This window comes from Brachypodium distachyon, chromosome 2 (genome assembly GCF_000005505.3).
Source record: "Brachypodium distachyon strain Bd21 chromosome 2, Brachypodium_distachyon_v3.0, whole genome shotgun sequence".
Classification (NCBI taxonomy): Eukaryota; Viridiplantae; Streptophyta; class Magnoliopsida; order Poales; family Poaceae; genus Brachypodium; species Brachypodium distachyon.
Window position 1 is genome coordinate 18,219,500 of NC_016132.3, and position 19,920 is coordinate 18,239,419.

General features: G+C 52.1%; 3 protein-coding genes across 3 annotated transcripts; all 3 read right to left on the reverse strand.

Annotated features, from left to right (window-relative positions):
• Nucleotides 1–8,897: 8,897 nt before the first annotated feature.
• Nucleotides 8,898–9,638, reverse strand: LOC104583132. The gene is made up of 2 exons (XM_010234875.1): nucleotides 9,275–9,638; nucleotides 8,898–9,229 (listed from the first exon to the last, which is right to left on the reverse strand). Exons 1-2 carry the CDS (start codon nucleotides 9,636–9,638, stop codon nucleotides 8,898–8,900), a joined length of 696 nt encoding a protein of 231 aa, XP_010233177.1.
• Nucleotides 9,639–12,435: 2,797 nt separating this feature from the next.
• On the reverse strand, nucleotides 12,436–13,810 carry LOC100842329. The gene has a single exon (XM_003566024.4). It carries the CDS (start codon nucleotides 13,649–13,651, stop codon nucleotides 12,902–12,904), a length of 750 nt encoding a protein of 249 aa, XP_003566072.1. The 5' UTR covers nucleotides 13,652–13,810; the 3' UTR covers nucleotides 12,436–12,901.
• Nucleotides 13,811–14,062: 252 nt separating this feature from the next.
• Nucleotides 14,063–15,822, reverse strand: LOC100842640 (scarecrow-like protein 32). Its single transcript, XM_003566025.3, has one exon. It carries the CDS (start codon nucleotides 15,504–15,506, stop codon nucleotides 14,244–14,246), a length of 1,263 nt encoding a protein of 420 aa, XP_003566073.1. The 5' UTR covers nucleotides 15,507–15,822; the 3' UTR covers nucleotides 14,063–14,243.
• Between the last annotated feature and the right edge of the window lie 4,098 nt (nucleotides 15,823–19,920).

Genomic DNA, 19,920 nt, shown 5'->3' on the forward strand with positions numbered 1-19,920 from the left:
CGCATTGCACGCCGTTACGTAGGAATATGCATGCACGTACTCGATGCTTAGCGTGCACCAGAAAGCTACAGAGGACGACAACCAAAGCTAGCTAGCGTTCATGATGTCGTCTGACTATCTGTTCCAGTTTCCTTGTGAATCTACGTGCTCTGTTCAACCAACAAGCTGCTGTTTCATAAAGATCGGCGTGACTTTAAACTCCGTTTCATAAGGACTGACGTGACTTTGGACTAGGTCTAATTTAAAACCGTGTCAAGTTTTTTGGAGTACATGCGTCGGAGTCCGCCGGCGTTTTCCCTTTAACTTCTCCAAATGTTTGGACGACATGCGTTGTACGTCGACACATGTTAATGGTTACAGTGCTAATCCTTGCGTGTCGGTTTCTAATTTCTTCGTGTGCCAAGCTAGTACACTCATGTCTCATGATCAATTACTACAGTACACAATAGCTACGAGTCTACGACGGAACAGTTTATCTACAGCAGTAACACTAGACGGGCACAGGGTACTCGAGCAACTTGTTGGAGATGTGCACGATGGATGTTGATATCACCCATCGATTAATTGCAGGGACCAGGGGAGATCGATCGACCGATAGAGCCAGCTGCGTAGCACACATCCATGATCCTCCATTCGTGCACACGTGCAGGAGGGGAGCAGACAGGGACATGTGGGGGGTTGTGTCCCTGCAGCCGTATATCTCCTGCGCTATTGGTGCACGGGTGGTAGGGGGAAGGGCACCTACCTACTCGGCGCGTGTCCTTTGCTTCTTGTCGATCCTGACCCGATCGACCGATCGAGCACGTACGTCTGGACTCCAATGCAACTCAACGCAACACGTACCGGAGATGCACGTCCAGATCGATCGATGCACTGTGCAGATATGTGTAGCACGGCGCCTGATCGAGACGACGGAGACGCTCGTGCGAGGTGCGACGGGGAACATTCCGATCTGGCCAAGGGATCCCGGTCGCCCGTCCGATCGCCATTGCACCTAACGACAGCCAACACAGCTCAGGATTACATTGATATATTCTCATGTATGGATCACCAGGTAATTAAAGTGGGGTTTCGAGAAGCCGACAGGTGCACGATCGATAGGGGAGGCCGGGCTGCAGGCCGGCACAGTGGCCGCCTTTGGCAGCTAGCCGTAGGATTGTAGCACATGCTTCGCATATGTGCATTCAGTTATTCACTCACTCACTCACTCACACGCGCGCGCGCCATGGAAAGTTTCTTGTCCTTGACATCGCTACACTCATGTGCTTAGCTTAGCTTAGCTTAGCTTTAGTAGCCTACTGTAGTGGCTTTCAGCAGCCACTAGCCAGGAGCGCACGATTAATTGCTACTATCTGCAACTACGACAGCGCAACCGTACAAGAACTACAATTATGCTAGATTCACCTGTCTACGTACTGCTCCAACATCGCAGCATGCTGCTGGAGGGCTTTGCTTTGCACAAAGGTAAGCATGCAGATAACATTATTGGACAGGGAAGTGAAGTGCTGTGTACTAAGGTGGCCACTTTCTCCCGTAAGCTAAGAAGACATGGCGCACTGGGATGTAAGTATGTCTTTGGGGATCCCAAGTACATTTCCGCCTCTTTCGATCTATCTCGGGTACTAGTTTAAGTATGAGCTGTCTGTTTTCGCAACATTTTGCATCCCAGATAAATATGCCTTTACCGGCATGACTGGCTTGCAGATTATAAAAGACCAGGGCTGGGCGGCACGACTCGTGAAATGAAAGCTCGTGGCACATGCTGAAACTCAATTTTCACAAACTCCCTAGTATGTGTCATTACTAGGTGGTGATCCTTCTTTGTTCTAGTCTGAGTGGGCGACTTTTATTTCTTGGTCTAGCCTAGCGCTTATACGAGCCAGTGCATCCGTACTGTACCATTTGTAGGCCATTGTGCCCAAGATTGGCCACTGGGCCTTCAGATGTCGCCCATCGGCTGATCAGCATAGGCCGGCAAGAATAAACATTCACCGCAGTTTGTCAATGGTGAATAGTTGAAAAGACATTAGCTGATGTCGTGTCACTCATATAAGATAAGCCCAATCATTCTAAGTTTCTGCTGCAAGATTTTCTTCCGGGGATTCGTGCTGTGGTGACCATGCAGAACTTATCCTCATACTGTGAAACTTTTGCTATCGAGAAGCCATCAATTTTTATAATAGATCAGTCGACCTGTTTGGATTTGTAATCTTAATGCAACGGCAGCACGTGAAAAGTGGAGAGTGGAGATGACATCTAATATCTTAATCTAGCGGCTATGATGCGTCAACTGAGATTTAAGACTTTTGCTTAAAATCAAGCGCCTGAGAAATAGTCATACCCTAAAAATAAAGGGTTTTCCTACGTTTTAAATTATGAAAGGTTATAGCCTTGTCCTGATAAGTAAAAACTTTTTTCAAAAGTATAGTACTATCCACAATATCAAAAAAGTATACTATGAGTATATAATAACGAATTTAATAAAACTAACTTAGAGTTATAGATGTTCATAGATTTTTCTCTGAACTTGGCCAAACTTTAAGAAGTTTGACAAAGGACAAAGCTAGAACATATTGTAACTTAGAACAAAGGGAGTAGTAGACAAGCAGTGATAAGTGATAACCATCGGCAAAAAACAAAAGAAGACAAGAAGTGATAAAGATCACAAGAACAAGCAACAGAAGAGAAAGCAAATAGCATGACACTATCAAATAAAGGGGTAGACAAGCAATCACCTCTAAATCGTCGTCATCATATTTGAATCCAGTACAAAAAATGAAGGTTGCATGAATGGGAAATATGAATTACAACCTTTCTTCTGTTCTTGGAAATAGACACCGTGATGCTGTCTACAAGTAAATCTAGGAGGATCAGTTGGTTCGCTAAAAATGAGACAGTGAAACATATTAGCTATGCTTCTTTGTAAGATGGAAATAATCTGCTTTCTATTTAGTTATGTTTACCTTGACCAATCATCCCATTCGATAATGATGTCAACAGTCTACCTCATGAAAATGTTGATAAGATGGCACAATATTTGTCATGGTAGTGTCACGGCAGATACCATAGGATGGTTTAACTTGAGGCCGATGGACGAAAAAGGAACCGGAGGAGGGAGGACGTGAAGAAGAACACGCACGATTCACACGAGAACACACAGATTTACCCAGGTTCGGAGCCCTCTTGTCGAGGTAAAACTCCTACTCATGCTTTGCTGTATTAGCCGAGATAGGCGAGCTCTACAATGGCGCTCCTTGAGCTGTATTTTTTAGGAAGAAGAAGAAGAAGGGGAAACCCTAAAATATCTAAGTGCTCGATTTTCTCTCCAGAGAGGTGTAGTGCTCTATTTATGGGTCAGGCATGTCACACTGACATGCGGGCCGAGTCTAACGTCACCTTCCTTGGGCCCCGCCGGGCACGCGGCTCGGTTCCCTCCAGGCAGTACCGCAGGGGACAAGACAACTTTACTTTTCCCTGCCAACCCGCAACGGGTACAGCTATCCTCTGCAGGCTTCCGTCATAGATTCCCTTTCGGTGCTTCTCTAACGTGGTCACCTGACATCGGTACGCAGGCGCTGACTGCTTTTCTGAGATGATGATGGCGTTGCTTTACTTTGCACCGCGTGGTCAGGATAAGACCGTTGAAGGATCTCGACACCGCCGAGGTCAAGGGACTCGTTCTTATCCTGCAAACTTACAAGATAAGAAAACTATGCCGGCATACGCCCGGGATGCCGGCTTATCGTTAGTTTAACTTTATGATGCCGGCATACGTTGCTATGCCGGCTTTGCCTCCGTTATCTCGGCTAGAGTTGTGTCGCCATGATCCTACCCGGGGTCATCCCCCCGACACTAGTCCCCGAAGCTGTTGTGGTTCGGCATAAAAGTATGTCGGGCTGCGACAGTTTCCCATAGACAGACCACTGACACCTACTTGGGTCCAGCCGAGAGGAATGCTGAGACAACTCCAGGTCCTCCTAGCCGAGATCAATTCGTTCCGGGACTCCGGGTTGGCGTGCTTATCCAGCCCTTAGCCGAGATTCTTTCTTCTCCATGACGGACAATTAAAAACTTACTTCTGCCGACAAAACCGCCACCAACGGGAGGATAAGGCTTGAGTTACTGCCACCACACTTTTTGAGGCGAGCGCGCTGTCGCGTCGGACAGTAAGGCCGACAGAGCCTTTAAGGATAGAACTTCGGTTCCCACGCAAACACTTATCCTCCGGATCTCGCGGGATTTTTGGCGGCACGCCGCGCAGTAACCGAGCGTGCGCCTTGATGAGCATAACTGTCCAAATCGTGCGCAATCTTCCCGTTAGCCACTAAGGTGGTGGCACGGGAAACGCGCACCCCATTACTTCGCCTTGTATATAAAAGGAGGAGGAGGGCGTGGGCATAAAACCCTTCGCACTCCTCGCTCTCTTCGCCCCTTCGTTCTCCTCTGCTCCTCGCGCACTTCGCCGCCATCTGCTAACTCCGAGCATCCTCGCCACCGCGGTTTCTCGCCTCTGAGCTCGCAGCCGCCGCTTCGCTCGCAGCCACCTAGGCCTCCGCCGCACTAGCTTGCTAGCTCAAGCCTCACGCAGGCACTTCCCCACCGAAGCTCCAAACCCTAGATCTGTTTCCCTTCAATGGCGTCTTCTTCTCGCAACCCAGCCGTGGACCCTGCTGCTCAGGCGGAGGAGAGGACCAGCTCCGAGCGCGCAGCCTGGGAGGGCTCCGACGTAACCCTGGCGGATATCGAGTGGCTCCGCCGCTCTCGGCGAGTCCCGGAGGAGGTCGAGTGCCGGGTTCCCGGCGGAGAAATCGTGCCGACTCCCGAAGCCAGTGAGTGCGTCGTCTTCCTCTCACACTTCGAGCGCGGTTTTGCTCTCCCCGCTAGCGATTTCTTTAGAACTTTTCTAGATTTCTTTGGCCTCCGGCCGCACCATCTTCCGGCGAATGCCATTCTCACCCTCTCGGCATTCGTCACCTGCTGTGAGGGTTATCTCGGCCTCTGGCCATCCATCGACCTGTGGTCCCGGTACTTCATGTTCCGGCCACAGGTTCTCCCAGACAGAGATAATCCCGACGCCGCAAAGCCGATGACCCAATGCGGCGCCGCCACCATCGTCCCTAGCCCGTAACTCGGCTTTCCCAAGGATCCAGGGTCTTGAGTCATGTAAAAAATGGCTCAAGACCTTTTTCTATGTCAAAAACTCCTCTTCGGTCCTTAGGAACCCCAAGAGCCGCAGCCAACTCCGACGCCACCTCCATCTCTGTCGCGGCCGAAAGAGGATGCCCAAGCTGCTGCTACTCGGGCCGCGAAGGCTAAAGACCTTGCTGGCGCGGTAGGGTCGACGGCTCCGGGATCCGCTGGCCCGCGTCATTCCGGCCGGCCGCAGGAGGTTCCGCATCGGACAAACAGTGGGCACAGCTGGGGGTCATTGGGCCAGTCTGTCATGGACTGGAACAATGGTGATCACTATAAAGTGACCTCCAGCAGCGTGCAATCGGCGCGGCAGAGCCCCTTGGTGGGGCCACCGCCGGCAGCGACTCCGGAGTCGATCTCGACTCGGATGTACCAAGCCCGGGTGACCTTGTTCGAGGCCGGACGAGCCACCGAGGTTTGAACAATCCTTTAGAAAACTCTAACTCTTATTTCCAGTATAGTCTTATTTCCAGTATAGTATCCATACTCGTAGTCCCCGAGGTTCAGGGCGAGTAAGAATTAGTCGGCCTGAAGCTTATCTCGCAGAACTTCAAACACTTATTCCTCGAGATTCAGGTCGAGTTTAGAATAGTCGGCCTGAAGCTTAGAAGCTTCAAGCACTTATTCCCCGAGATTCAGGTCGGGTTTTAGAATAGTCGGCCTGAACCTTAGAAACTTCAAACCATTATTCCCTGAGATTCAGGCCGGGTTTTAGAATAGTCGGCCTAAAGCTTAGAATACTTCAAAAACTTATTCCCTGAGATTCAGGTCGGGTTTAGAATAGTCGGCCTGAAGCTTAGAATACATCAAACACTTATTCCCCGAGATTCAGGTCTTAACTTCTTGCTGCAGTAATCTTAGTTGTGAATCACTGTTTTGCAGCTTTGCATGAATAAGCGCACCGCCATCTTCATGACTTTGCTCGCAAAGTACAAGAAGTTGGAGGCGGAGCACAGGGCTCTGAAGGCTGAGCGCGAGAGCCAGAGTAAGTATATCCTACCGAGATAAGATCTCTGTCCGAGTATCAGTATTCTACACACACTAACACTTATTCTTGTTCACAGCCGGGGACAACGCTCAAGTAGCGGAGCTGTTGAAGCGCGTCGCCAAGGTTCAAGGTAACATTTCATCCTCAGTCCGGGTTCCATTCATATTAAATGTCAGCCTCTGTAACCTACATCCGTTTAAACAGACGAGAAGATTCGGTTGGCCGATCAGCACCGGGAATAAATTACCCGGCTGCAAGCGCAGATTGAGGCGCAGGCTGAGGCACACAAGACCGAGGTGAACCGACTCACCTCGGCCCTCTCTTCCCAGGCCGATGAGAAAATCCGCCTAGAAGACGAGGTGAAGAAGGGCAAGGCCCTCGCTGCCTAGCTCGAGACTCGCGCCACCTCCGCCGAGTTGGAGGATGCCGAGAAGTCTGCCCTGCTCAGGGTTGTCCGGCGTGACGTCGTCAAGATCGACAGCATGCTGATGAGTAAGTTGAATTTCCTCATTTGGTTACTCGTTTGAATAGTAGCACTAACATGCCGAGACTCACTACCACTCTTCGATCTCTGCCAGAGTTCTTCGCCACATCTGTTGAGCATGCTCAAGAGACCTTGAAGATCGTCTGCCGGAAGAGAAATCCGGCAGTAGCGACGGGGGAGCCCTTCGAATGGGACTTGGTGGACCACCTAGTGAGCATCGCGAGCTGGTGAAGCCACTCAAGTCGTTCGGCGTCGACATGCTGAACGTCGGTATCCGACAGACCTGGCGAAGCGCCTGCTGGAGACGGAGTCCTGGCTGAACGACTGCAGGGAGTCGGCTGCGCGCATCGGCGCCGACGAGGCGTTGCCTTTCGTACTATCATGGTACGACGGCATTAACCTCGACGTTATGCAGTCGATGCGGGCCGGCTCCCCCTATCTGACGGATCCGGAGTTGGTGGCCAAGCCCAAGGAGCGGTCCTACTCCTTCATTCAGTATGTCGACGTGCATACGTTTGTAGAAGGCCCAACCTTTGACGCCGAAGCCGAGCTGACGGACGACGACGAAGAAGCGGCGGACAAAGAAGCTGTTGTGGAGTCGGCTTCCACTGCGGCGGATGCGCCGAGTTCCGGCGCCAACCCCTCTGTCTCTTCCTAGCTTAGAGATAACTTTAGAAACATTAGATCCCCGGAATGCCGAGTGCAAATGTAACCGACATACTCTTGTTTGCCAAGTATTATGCTCGTAATTTAATTAAGTCTTTTGTTTATCAAATTCCCGACCGAGTCCCCGAGTTCATTTTTTCTCTTAGTGAAATTTTACAACTTCGGTTCCTTTGTCTGCCTTGTCGGCGTTCGACGAATGAATCGCAAAGTAATAAAACCACTCTCGCGAAAAAAGTAACTCAAAGAATTCGCTCGGCAATAACCGAGTTAAAAAGAGATGCCGATTTAAGATAACATGTATCTCGGATCGCCTCTTTACTTGTTTCCGTAGTCATTTTTCATGTGTTCGGTTATTTTATATCCATCTCTAGCTTGCCATGAAGCCGGGTTGCGGACAGCAGCGAAATCATAGAGGGGTTTTGTCAATACCGACACACAACTAGATTAACGTAAGATTACGCAATTAAGCCATGCCGACGTACAAAAGAGAATTGTAACATGGCATTTAAATGATATGGAGTCCCCGAGTTTCTTTTAAGAACCCGGCGGATAATTTCGTTGTCTTAATTAAAACATTCAACATAAGGAAAAACGATACAAATACTCAGCTCTCAAGTATAAAACGGACGGAGCAACGCTACATTCCATGGCTTCTTGGTTTCCTCGCCTGACCAGTCCATCATGTTCGCCTTTGGATCTTGTGCATCTATAACATAGTAGGAATCATTGTGAAGCACTTTGCTCACAATGAAGGGTCCTTCCCACGGAGGTGACAGTTTGTGCATGCCGGCTGTGCGCTACACAAGTCGGAGGACAAGATCTCCTTCCCAGAATACTCGCGAGCTAACCTTTCGGCTGTGATAACGCCTTAGGTGCTGTTGATAGATGGCCGACCGAAACAGAGCCAATTCCCGTGCTTCTTCGAGAAGGTCGACATCATTTTCTCGGGCCTCTTTCACCTCGGCCTCCGTATACATGGTTACTCGTGAAGAGTCATGTTCAATGTCGGCTGGTAGGACAACTTCCGCCCCGTTCACAAGGAAGAATGGCGTGTAGCCTGTAGAACGATTGGGAGTCGTCCTGAGACTCCATAGCACTGCCGGGACTTCATCCAACCAGCATCCCGGAGTACGCTCCAATGGTTCGATTAGCTGGGGTTTTATGCCTCCAAAACCATGCCGTTCGCCCTTTCAACTTGCCCATTGAATTGAGAATGTGCTACGGAAGCAACATCCAGCCGGATTTTCTTTTCAGCACAAAATCGCGCGAAAGGTCCCTCCGCGAAGTTCGTTCCATTATCCGTGATGATACTATGCGGGTACCAATATCTCAAGATGATATATTTCAGAAATGACACCGCGGTTTTGCCATCACACTTCTTTATTGGCTTGACCTCAATCCATTTGGTGAATTTGTCGACCATGACCAGGATATGTGTCATGCCTCCTTGTGCCCGCTTGAACGGATCCTACCATATCCAAACACCAGATGGCAAAAGGCCAAGTGATTCGGATGCCGACGTATGAATCTTGCTGGCATATCTCTGGCAGCTGTTGCACTTGCTGACTATGTCTTCTGCTTCTTGTAGTGCACTTGGCTAGTAAAAACCATGTCGGAAATCTTTGCCCACTTGCGTTCTCCTTGATGAATATCCCGAAGTATTTCTTGTCCTTCCTCCGGCTCGACGCACCGCTGTAGGACGTTAGTGACGCTCCTCTTGTAAAGCTCGTCATTGATGATGGTGTACGCTTTTGCTCTTCTCTGGATTTGTCTTGCCGACAGTTCCTCTTCCGGGAGACTCCCATCTTTGAGGTAAGACATTATCGGTTGCACCCAAACCGACACAAGACGAGTGGTGAAGATTGGCTCATCCGGCTCGTCTATCTCCATTGGCTCAACTGCCATTGTTTATGCTGAGTTAAGGTGCTCAGTCCCCAGGTTACCGGAACCATTGCCATTGTCAATGTCCATGGGAGTGACGTCGGCTTCTGAGCTCGCCGGGATAAATATCGACTCTGATTCTGGTGAGGGTTTCATGGACGGTTTGCGTAAATGCTCTATCACCTCCCCAGTTGGAATAGCCTGTCGTGTCGAGCCAAGTTTCGACAATGTGTCGGCTGCTTCATTTTCCGCCCGAGGTATATGATGAAATTCACACCCTTCAAAATGGCTACTGATCTTCTGGACATGGAAACGGTATAATGCCATGTTGGCATCCAATGCATCCCAATAACCAGAAACTTGTTGGACGACCAGGTCGGAATCACCAAAGCACTGAATCCGGCGGACTCCAATTTCTTTCGCCATTTTCAATCCGTGCACAAGTGCCTCATACTCGGCAACATTGTTGGATGCTGCGAAGTGAATTTGCAATACGTACTTAAGTTGGTCACGCTTTGGCGAGGTCAGAACTATGCCGGCACCAAGTCCACTTTTCATCTTAGAGCCATCAAAGTGTAATTTCCAGTAGTTAGTTTCTGGGGGCGGTGGTTCATACTCCATTTCGGCCCAATCCAGCAAGAAATCCGCCAAAGCCTGAGATTTCACGGCATCCCGTCTGTCGTACTGCAGCGCATAGGGTGCCAACTCGACAGCCCATTTTGCCACTCGGCCGCTCGCGTATTTGTTACTCATGATTTCCGAGACGGGCGCCTCACATATAACTCGGATCTGATGTGCCTCAAAGTAATGGTTTAGCTTCTTTGCCACTATATATACGCCATAAGCCATCTTTTGGTAGTGAGGATAATTTTGCTTGGACGACGATAACACCTCGCTCAAGTAATATACTGGCCTCTGCACCAATTTGCAATTTTCATTCCTTTCCACTACAATGACAGCACTGACAACTCGATTTATCGCTGCAATGTATAACAACATAGGCTCCTACTCCATCGGCGAAGCTAATATTGGTGTCGTAGCAATCATCTTTTTCAGCTCTTGTAAAGCTAGGTCCGTCTGTGGTGTCCACACAAATTTGTCGGTTTTCTTCATCAGCTGGTATAAGGGCATAGCCTTTTAGCTAGCCGACTCACGAAACGACTCAGCGACGCTAGGCATCCCGTGAATTTCTGCACATCTTTGAGGCACTCGGTAGTTTCATTCTTTCTATAGCAGCAATTTTCACATGATTCGTTTCTATGCCTCGGCTTGATACCAGGAAACCGAGCAACTTTCCTGCCGGCACACCGAATGTGCACTTGGCCGGGTTCAGTTTCATTCGGAACCTCCGCAGATTTGCGAATGTTTCCCGGATATCATCCCGGAGCGTGGCGCTCTTCTTGGTTTTTATGACGACATCGTCGACATATACCTGCACATTTTTGCCGAGTTGATCATGTAAGCACTTCTGCATGCACCTTTGATAGGTAGCTCTTGCATTTCTCAAACCAAACGGCATAGTGCGATAGCAATAAGCCCCGAACGGGGTGATAAATGATGTCTTTATTCAATCATTAGGGTTCAGCGGTATCTGATGAAAACCAGAGTACGCATCCACAAAAGACAACAACTCACACCCGGCAGTGGAGTCGATCACTTGATCGATCCGAGGTAATGCAAACGGATCTTTGGGACATGCCTTGTTGAGGCTGGTGTAATCGATACACATGCGCCACACCTTGGCAGCAGTTGGGTCGTCTTTTTTCTTCTCAACCATGACCGGGTTTGCCAGCCAGTCGGGATGCAACACCTCCATGATGAAGCCGGCAGCTAGAAGCCGGGATACCTCTTCCGATATGACTTTCCTTCTGTCGTCAGCGAAGCGTCGAAGGGGCTGCTTCACCGGTCTTGCGTCTGGTCTGACATGCAATGAGTGCTCAGCTAACTCCCTCGGCACACCTGGCAGGTCTTGAGTTGACCATGCAAAGATATCCCGATTCTCACGGAGTAAGCTGCTGAGCTCGCCTTCCTATTTCTCCCCCAGGCCGGCACCAATGATGACGGTGCGGTCCGGGAACTCGCTGTCGACCTGTATCTTCTTTGTCTCCTTGGTTGCCTGAAAGGCCACACTTTCATGGGGATTGGTCATAACCGGCAGGCCAACTTGTGCCGCATGCGCCATCGCAACAGCTTCTTGTAATTTCGTCTTCTCGCCAGCGATGACCAGTGACTCGGCTAGAGCAGATCCTGCCGCCGCGCATTCAATTGAACGCTTGTAATTGCCAGAGATGGTTATGGTACCATAGGATGGTTTAACTTGGGACCGATGGACGAAGGAGAAACCGGAGGAGGGAGGACGTGAAGAAGAACACGCACGATTCACACGAGAACACACAGATTTACCCAGATTCGGAGCTCTCTTGTGAGGTAAGACTTCTACTCCTACTTTGTTGTATTAGCTGAGATAGGCAAGCTCTACAATGGCACTCTTTGAGCTGTATTCTTGAGGAAGAAGAAGAAGAAGGGGAAACCCTAAAATATCTAAGTGCTCGATGTCCTCTCCAGGGAGGTGTAGTGCTTTATTTATGGGCCAGGCATGCCACACTGACATGCAGGCCGAGTCTAACGTCACCTTCCTTGAGCCCCGCCGGGCACGCGGCTCGGTTCCCTCCAGGCAGTACCGCAGGGGACAAGACAACTTTACTTTTTCCTGCCAGCCTGCAACGGGTACAACTATCCTCTGCAGGCTTCCGTCATAGATTCTCTTTCGATGCTTCTCTAGCGTGGTCACCTGACATCGGTACACAGGCGCTGACTGCTTTTCTGAGATGATGATGGCACTGTTTTACTTTGCACCGGTGGTCAGGATAAGACCGTTGAAGGATCTCGGCACCGCTGAGGTCAAGGGGCTCGTCCTTATCCTGTAAACTTACAAGATAAGAAAACTATGCCGGCATACGCCCGGGATGCCGGCTTATCGTTAGTTTAACTTTATGATGCCGGCTTTGCCTTCATTATGTCGGCTAGAGTTGTGTCTCCATGACTCTACCCGGGGTCATGCCCCCGACAATATTTCAAGATGGCTGATTGTTGCAAGTACTTTGTGGCGTTTTTTCTTTCCAAGTATGAGTAAAAAGTGTGAGTTTGAATACTAACAGCAATAAATAGCAATGTTTAGCCAACTGTGTCTGCCACAGTTACAGAACTAATCTGCTAGCATCTATAAAGAACATCTTAAATTTAATAATTCAAATATCAAGTGATCAGTAGCGTTATGAAATACAAGCATAGGTCAAGTTCGACAAAGCTTAGTCCTTGGAGAGGAACAGATAGATGTTGGTCCTAATCCCTACGAGCCATAGCTAGGAAGACAATGCATTACACAAGGATCATTATTTTTAGGCTGAGCGGCTGTGACACGATACAAACCGAACTTTATAGCGCTCTGTAACGAAGCTATCTCCAGCACTTGTTTCATGGAGAAAGAACGATGATAGCAGCTTGTAGTTAGCACAATCGGCGAGTTAACAATCTTCCATTTTTCTTGATCATTAATCTACAGAGCTACAGTTTAATTCTATGCACAGATTACAAACTTATAGCTCCCTAAAATGTACTCCAGTATTCAACCTAGCTGAAGTACAGAACAACAAGACACGAACATGAACAGTACATGAAATGGTACAGAATCAGTGCGGCTTCAGGGTAGTGCCGTTAGTCTGAAAGATTAGAATCCTGACCTGGGAGCCATCCAAGGTGACATCCCTGATTTCCACGGCGCGCGACCTTCTGAACAGCACAGCGACGGCGGCGGGGTCCAAGTGCCGTTCGACGGCGAGCGCGATGGCACCGCCTGGGCGGACAGCGCGCTCGGCCTCGGAGGCGAATCGAGACGGGAAGAGCGCGCCGGTGAACCCCGCCGGGTCGTCGGAGAAGACGAGGTCGAATGCGCCGTCGGAGAAGGGGAGGCGATGCGGGTCGGCGCGACGGACGAGCGGCGGGAAGTCGACGAGGTCGATCCCGGTGACGTCGGCGACCCCCGCGGCGTGGAGCGCGTCGACGGCGTTGCCGGCCCCCGCGGCGAGGCAGAGGACGCGGGAGGATCCGGCGAGGAGTCGGAGGTCGCGGAGCCGGGGGAAGGCAGAGGAGGACAGGGCCTTGGAGCGGCGGCGCCAGCGAGAGGAGGAGCGGAGCTTAGCGAGGCGGCGGTCCGGGCGGAGGATTCGGCGGGACGCGGCGTCGCATGAGGTGCGGGGAAACGGAGCGAGCGAGAGGGTGAGGGTGAGGGGCGCGGGGAAGCAGGAGGAGGTGGAGGCGTGGCGGAGGAGGTAGAGGAGGAAGATCGTGGACACGGCGGCAAGTGCGATGGAGACGCGGCTGGCCAGGCTCTGGAGTCGCCGGTCCGTCGCCGGTGGCTGGTTTCCGGTGGAATCGGCCATGGGTCAACGGAGCTCAGTTTTTTTTTTTTTTTTTGTTGACAGCTGAGTTGAGCGTGGCAGATTGGATCGTGGTCGTCACCGGCCGATTGGGATTGGGTTTCGCGAATCTTAGATAGGCAACATTATGGGCCATGTTGCAATTGAGCCTTTATACCGAACGGACTTGCAGCCCAACTATTGAAGGCCTAATAGCACTTCCCTTTTGGATCATCATAGACATTCACTTTCTCAAAAAAAAAAAGACATTGACATTGTCGATCTCCCCTAGAAAAATCAGTCTCTTGAAAAACAGGGAGGTCTTTCCGTTCCCTGATTTATGAGCATTGAACTGAATTATGAGTAAAAGTGTAAGCTGCTTAAGCCAACTACGAAGGCAAGAAGGCCTCCGTTAGTTTCTACTTCGAACAATGATTAATGAAGACGCACGTACCAATTATGCGTCATGTCATTCTGATGCTTTCTAAGCTACACAACGAACACCTATCAGGCTAAAACTAGTACTCCGTTGGACAATGTGAGCATCAGCAATAATCATAGTGGCATGCATCCTAACAGCAGTTTTAGTCGCTAATGGAAATGGATCAAACCCTAGCTAGCTGGGCGCCCAAGCAGTGGTGAACACGGCGCCATGCCCTTTCCACGTGAGCACCATCATGTCCTCCTCCGTCTTCACGCCCCACCCATTGGCGTGCTCACCAAGCAGCCGCCTTACCTCCGCCGCGACCTCCTCGCCAAACCCGACGCCATCGAACCCTCTCCGCCGCATCCGCTCCGACAGCCTCGCGCCGCACTCCGACCGCTCGGCCGCCGCGCCACCGCCATCGTCCCCGGCGACGACGCTCTCGATCTTCTGCGCCAGCGCCGCCTCCTGCTCCGCGCGCCGGGTGCTGTCCCTTGGCGCGCACGTGTCCAGCGCGTCGAAGAGGATCCAGTGGAACTCCAGGCACCCCGCGATGCGCGACGCCAGGCTCGGCGAGTCCAGGTCAGCGTCCTCGTCGGTGACCGTCACCAGGCACGGCTCCAGCGCCCGGACGGCGTCCAGGAGCCCGTCCCTGCGCCCCGGCGCCACGTGACGGAGCCAGCTGTGGCAGTTCACCACGAGCGCTTCCCCGTCCCGCAGCTCCAGGGCTTCCCTGTCCGACAGCACGGACGCCAGCTCGGCGTTCTTGACGTCGATGACGTGGAAGTCGAGGCGGACGCCTCTGGACTTGGCGAAGTTGGCGAGGCGTGGGCCGAGGAGCGCCGCGTCGGACGCGGCGAGGAGGGGAGGGACGGCGGGCCGGGCTCGCGGGACGGAGATGCGGAGGGCCGGTGGGCCGCCGGCCCGCTTGGAGAGCGCGTCGATGAGCGTGGGCCACTGCATGCAGTGGGTGACGCTGAGGTCCACGACGTGCAGCGCCGGCCGGCCGGCGGCGGCCCGCAGGATGGCGCCGTTGGAGGCCGTGAAGCCGAACCGGTGCCACGGGGTCAGGTCCACGTACTCGGCCAGCTCCGTCGCGGAAATGCCGTTGCCGCCGGCCCGTGATCGGCCCGGCCCAGCGGCGGCCTCGGCGGAGGAGCCCGGGGAGACGCAGGTGCGGCAGGCCCGCGCGACGAGGCCGCGGAGGAGGGCCGAGGTGAGGCGGCTGTTGGGGGTGTCGCCCTGGGAGGAGCCCACGATGTTGTTGAGCACCCACATGGCCTGCTGCGCCAGCGTCACGTCCTTGGACTCCAGGGCCGCCGCGCAGTGGAGCAGCAGCTGCTGGATCCGGGGCCCGTCCACCAGCGCCGCCGCGCCGGAGAAGCAGATGGAGCCGCCGCTGCCGCTGTGCGGCCTCGGCAGCGCCGGACCGCCGCTCCTCAGCTCCTGCTCCATAGTGATCGCACTGGCGCAACTACACAAGAGAGGATTCGGAGACAAACGAGACACCTAGGGACTGACGGCTGTGATTCAGACACGTGTCAGGCTCGCATTGGGCTGGCTGAGATCATCCTGCTGCTAGAGTTTTGAGTTTTGACCTTTTCGATCACAGGTGTGGAAACAGAACAGGGGCTATCCCTAGAGGATTTGGGTAACTGGTACTACTGCTAATTGGTATAGGATCAGCCGATTATTGTAGGTTGTTTTGGTTTGCTTGTTGGAACGGCTTGGCCCTATATATAGGACCTGTGTGAAAGATCCTCTTGCGTTTCCATGGAGACTAATTGGGATCACAGTTTTGACTCTTTCCACGAGGGAAAGGACAATGTGATATCATTATTGACGCCTTGATTTGTCTTATTGTGTCTCAACTGTGATTAGTCTGAGCTTTGGAGGGTCATCAGTGGTTCTGTGGTTGTATGTTTAATCAGTTGGTTGGAATTCAGCTAAAACAACTCCTTCCCGAAATTCCTTCAGTCTATGAGCTTTGGAGGGCCATCAGTGGTTGGATGTTTAATCAGTTGGTTGCAATTCAGCTAAAACAACTCCTTGCCGAAATTCCTTCTCAGCAAATCCCCTTTTCCGAAGTTATTCTTCTTCTCCTTCAAAAAAACAAAACAAACCCTACTCGCTTGGATCCTAAATTCTTGTCTCAAATTTGCCCAAATATGGATGTATCTATTTTTAAAAAGCGTCGAGATACATTTAATATTTCGACAACAATTTAGGATCGGAGAGAGTATTCTTCTTCAGAAGTTTCAATGTTCGAACGTACACTCTTCTGGCAACACGCGTGGAAGGAGCAAAACTGTCGAATTTCGGCCATAGCTCCGAGTGGACATGGTAAAGAAAGATACTGTACCAACCAGATACTCCCTCTGATTCTAAATTTTTGACTCAAATTTGTCCAAATATGTGTTGAAAAATTAAGCAATTTCAAGAATAACAATTCAATGAATAATTCCAGAATATAAATCATGACGACAGTAGCAACTAGCAGATACATCGCGAAAATACTAGAAGTATTAAACAGCCCAACGAACAGCAATATGAACTCGCAGATCATAACTAAACAACAGATCGAATCACAATGTACGTACTGTTGCGGTGGAGAGGAAGCCGTTGCTGTTACATTCGCTTGACGAAGTTGTTGACAAAGAAGACGGCGGCGCGTCGCGCACCCGCCGAATCGAGAAGGCAGACGACCCGTGGTTGCAGGAAAGCGAGCAGTCGCGCGGAGCGCTTCCCAAAAACCTTATTCGCCCTCTCCCGTAAAGGATCACAAAGACGAAAGGTTTCGGAGACCTGCTCTCCCGATCGCCGTGCACGCCAGCTCTCAGGATGAGGTAGACTACGACGACGGCGCAAAAACGAGAGCCTGACGAAACCCTAGCGCGGTTGTGTTATGTACCGATCGGAGGGACGGATGGCTGTATATATAGTCACGCAGGTATAGGTCGGTTCAGTTTAGGAAACCTGAACCGACTTTGCACGCGTCCGTAACAGATTTCAAAAATACCTCGCGCGCGTGACAAAAGGATAAGAGGCCCGGACCCGCACCGACCCGGTTCGAACTCGAAATCGATCCACGAAACGCGGCCCCCGCCCGCCCGCCCGTTCGCACGTGCGCTTCGCGACCAGGCGAGCGGAGGAGGAGGAGGAGCGCGCGTGGAGATTTCCCTTGTTCACTAGCTCAATAGGTGAGAAACAACATCTCTTATATGTTGGTCTCACTCACTCTAAACTAGTAAGGTGAGGCTATTCTCTTCGCACTCACCTCATCCCACTTCATGAATGGGTCTTTGAGATTTTTCAGAATTTATTAAAATTGGGCTTGGGCTGATCAGGCCCACAACACAAATTCTAACAATATGGATGTATCTATTCTTAAAAAGCGTCAAGATGCATATAATATTTCGACAACCATTTACGGTGGGACGGAGTATCTTGATAGGTAGAGGGTTCCTATATTAGTCTTGCCAAAACTTAATTTACTGACCATAGCTGATACTCAATGTGGAAAAACGAAACTCACCCACGGAATACCAAAGTTCACTATCAGCAGACTGAATTCCTGTTCAAACGAGCCAGCTTAATCAGCAACTACGTTCTACTTGCGCTAACAGCAGCGCCTCCATTGTTAAAGATAAACTACTCCGTACATTAGCTAAGAGTTTAAGACCCGCCGAGAAGGCGACCGCGGAAGCAGCCATGGCCGCCCGGACTCTCTTGTCCGTCAGAGCACGGGGCCAAATATTTCATAACAAAACACGCCTCGATCTTTGTCGCTCTCGGCGGCGCTCCATTTTCTTTTCTCTCTCTCTCGGAGACGACGGTCCCTCCTAGAATAGAACAAGGAGAGTAAGGCCGGAGAGCAATCCACATGTGCGAGCATCTCATGGGGATTTAAGAAGCAGTTGCTGTCGCTGTGACCTTTGATCGGAACCAAATTGGGCGCATGTTTGTTTCCCTGCTTTGTCGTATCGTTTGTATTGCTCATGACGAAGGATTGGTCACGGGGTGTGGTTCTTGCATCGGTTGATAGGAATAGGAGCCAGAGGTGTGCTAATGCTCACATCCTTCATTCCTTCTTGAGTTCTTTGTCACTTGTCGGTCAAGAACTCAAGGTTAGTCAGTGATACCACGTTAGTCAGTCCCTGAGTTGCAGCCCATTTCGTTTTTCTTGACGGGCCGGGCCAAGCCCAAAACGTAACTATATTAGGCTATGAATTACCCATTTTTGTTTTGCGCAAAAGTCTACGAATTTTCCCACATCCCGGGCCACGGCCCAGTTTTCCCGGGGCCCAGCTCCGCCTCACAGCCGAAGGCGGCGACTCCTTCTACCTCTGGGCTCTGGCTCTCTCTGCACTCAAAAGGTACCGTAGAGTAAATTGCACGGAACCACTACGTTTGAGACTATTGTAACGAAAACTACAGGTTTCGCTAATTTTTGCACAGAACCACCGCGATTCAGTGAACTTGTCGCACGTATCACTGATTCTGTCGTTTGGGGGCGCATAAACGTATTTCTGACCGGTCAGGCCCACATGTCGGGTTGATCGGGCGGAGCTGACATTAGAAGCACCGTTAGCAGCGTCAGTGCAGCGCGAGGGCGGCCTCGGGGTGGGCTTGACGGCCTCAACGACAACCAGAGCACGGGCGGCGCGCGAGCAACGTCTGGCCCATCCGGCATAGGTAGTAGGCCTCCCCTCCTCTGCTCTGCTCCGGCGAGCTCTCCCGAACCCTTCTCTAGCCGCCACCCTCTCTACCTGCCCTGGGCGCACCACACCGCCTCCCCGCTCCTCCTCTGCACCGCATGGACGCCGTCGCGCGTCGAAGCCCCTACTCGCACTCGTCTTCCCCAAGACTGACGGAACGGGTTGCCCGCGTCAATCTGCGCGCCCGCGACCTCCCGTGCCTCTCCACCGGCCTCTGAAAGACCGCAAGGACGCCGCGAAGCCGCTGGTGCCCTCGCCCCGGAGTTTGCACAACTCGAGCCGCCCCGCGTTGCCGCCGTCCCTCTCCAAGCCGGCGAGCGTGACGCCCGCCTCCTCCGGTCACTCTTCGCGCCCGTCGAGCCCACCATCCGGCTCCCTATGAGCCCTTCTCTTTCAACTGCGCCCCGCCACTGCTGCTCCGCCACCGCGAGTGCCCAGCTCTCCGTGCCACCCCGCGCGCCGCTCCGCCGCCTGCCGTGCGTGCCCTAACCCACCGCGAGCTCTCTGCGGTGCTCCGCCTGTCGCTCGTGCCTCCGCCTGCTGCTCCATGCCGCACGAGCGAGAGATGGGGATCTAGATGACGTGAAGGCCATCGCAGGTTCCTTAGAGACGCAACGATGCGACGAGGGGCAGCAGCTCGCCGGCGGCGGCCAGAGCACGCGCATCACGGACAGAACGCCATGGTGCACCGATTCGCAAACGGAAAGAAGCAGGAGAGAGAGGAGCTCACGTAGATACTGCAGGAGGAAGATGATGAGCTTCCCAAGGATGAGACACCGGAATTTCGTCGGAGAAGCGGCGGCAGCCTTAGACGAAGGAGTCGTTCATGCGGTCGTTGTAGTCGTACCCAGACTAATTCCTTTCGCCAGGAGGACTTAGACGTCGATTCAGAGCCGATGACGCTCTCCTTCTTCACTCCCGAGACACCGGCAAAGAGATTCGCGAGGAGGGAGTCCGCGGCGGCGGCCGGCACAACCACCTGCGGCGACGTGTGGTGCTGCTGCACCCCGCCGCCCTTCTTATCCGCGGCGTTCCGCAGCAGCCGGGTGAACGTGCGGGGGACGAAGAGCCGTGCACTCGCGGCGGCGCGGCAGGCGGCAGCGGAGGCGCGCTCAGGGCTGCCGGTACTGGGGAGCCGGTGCTGATGGGGA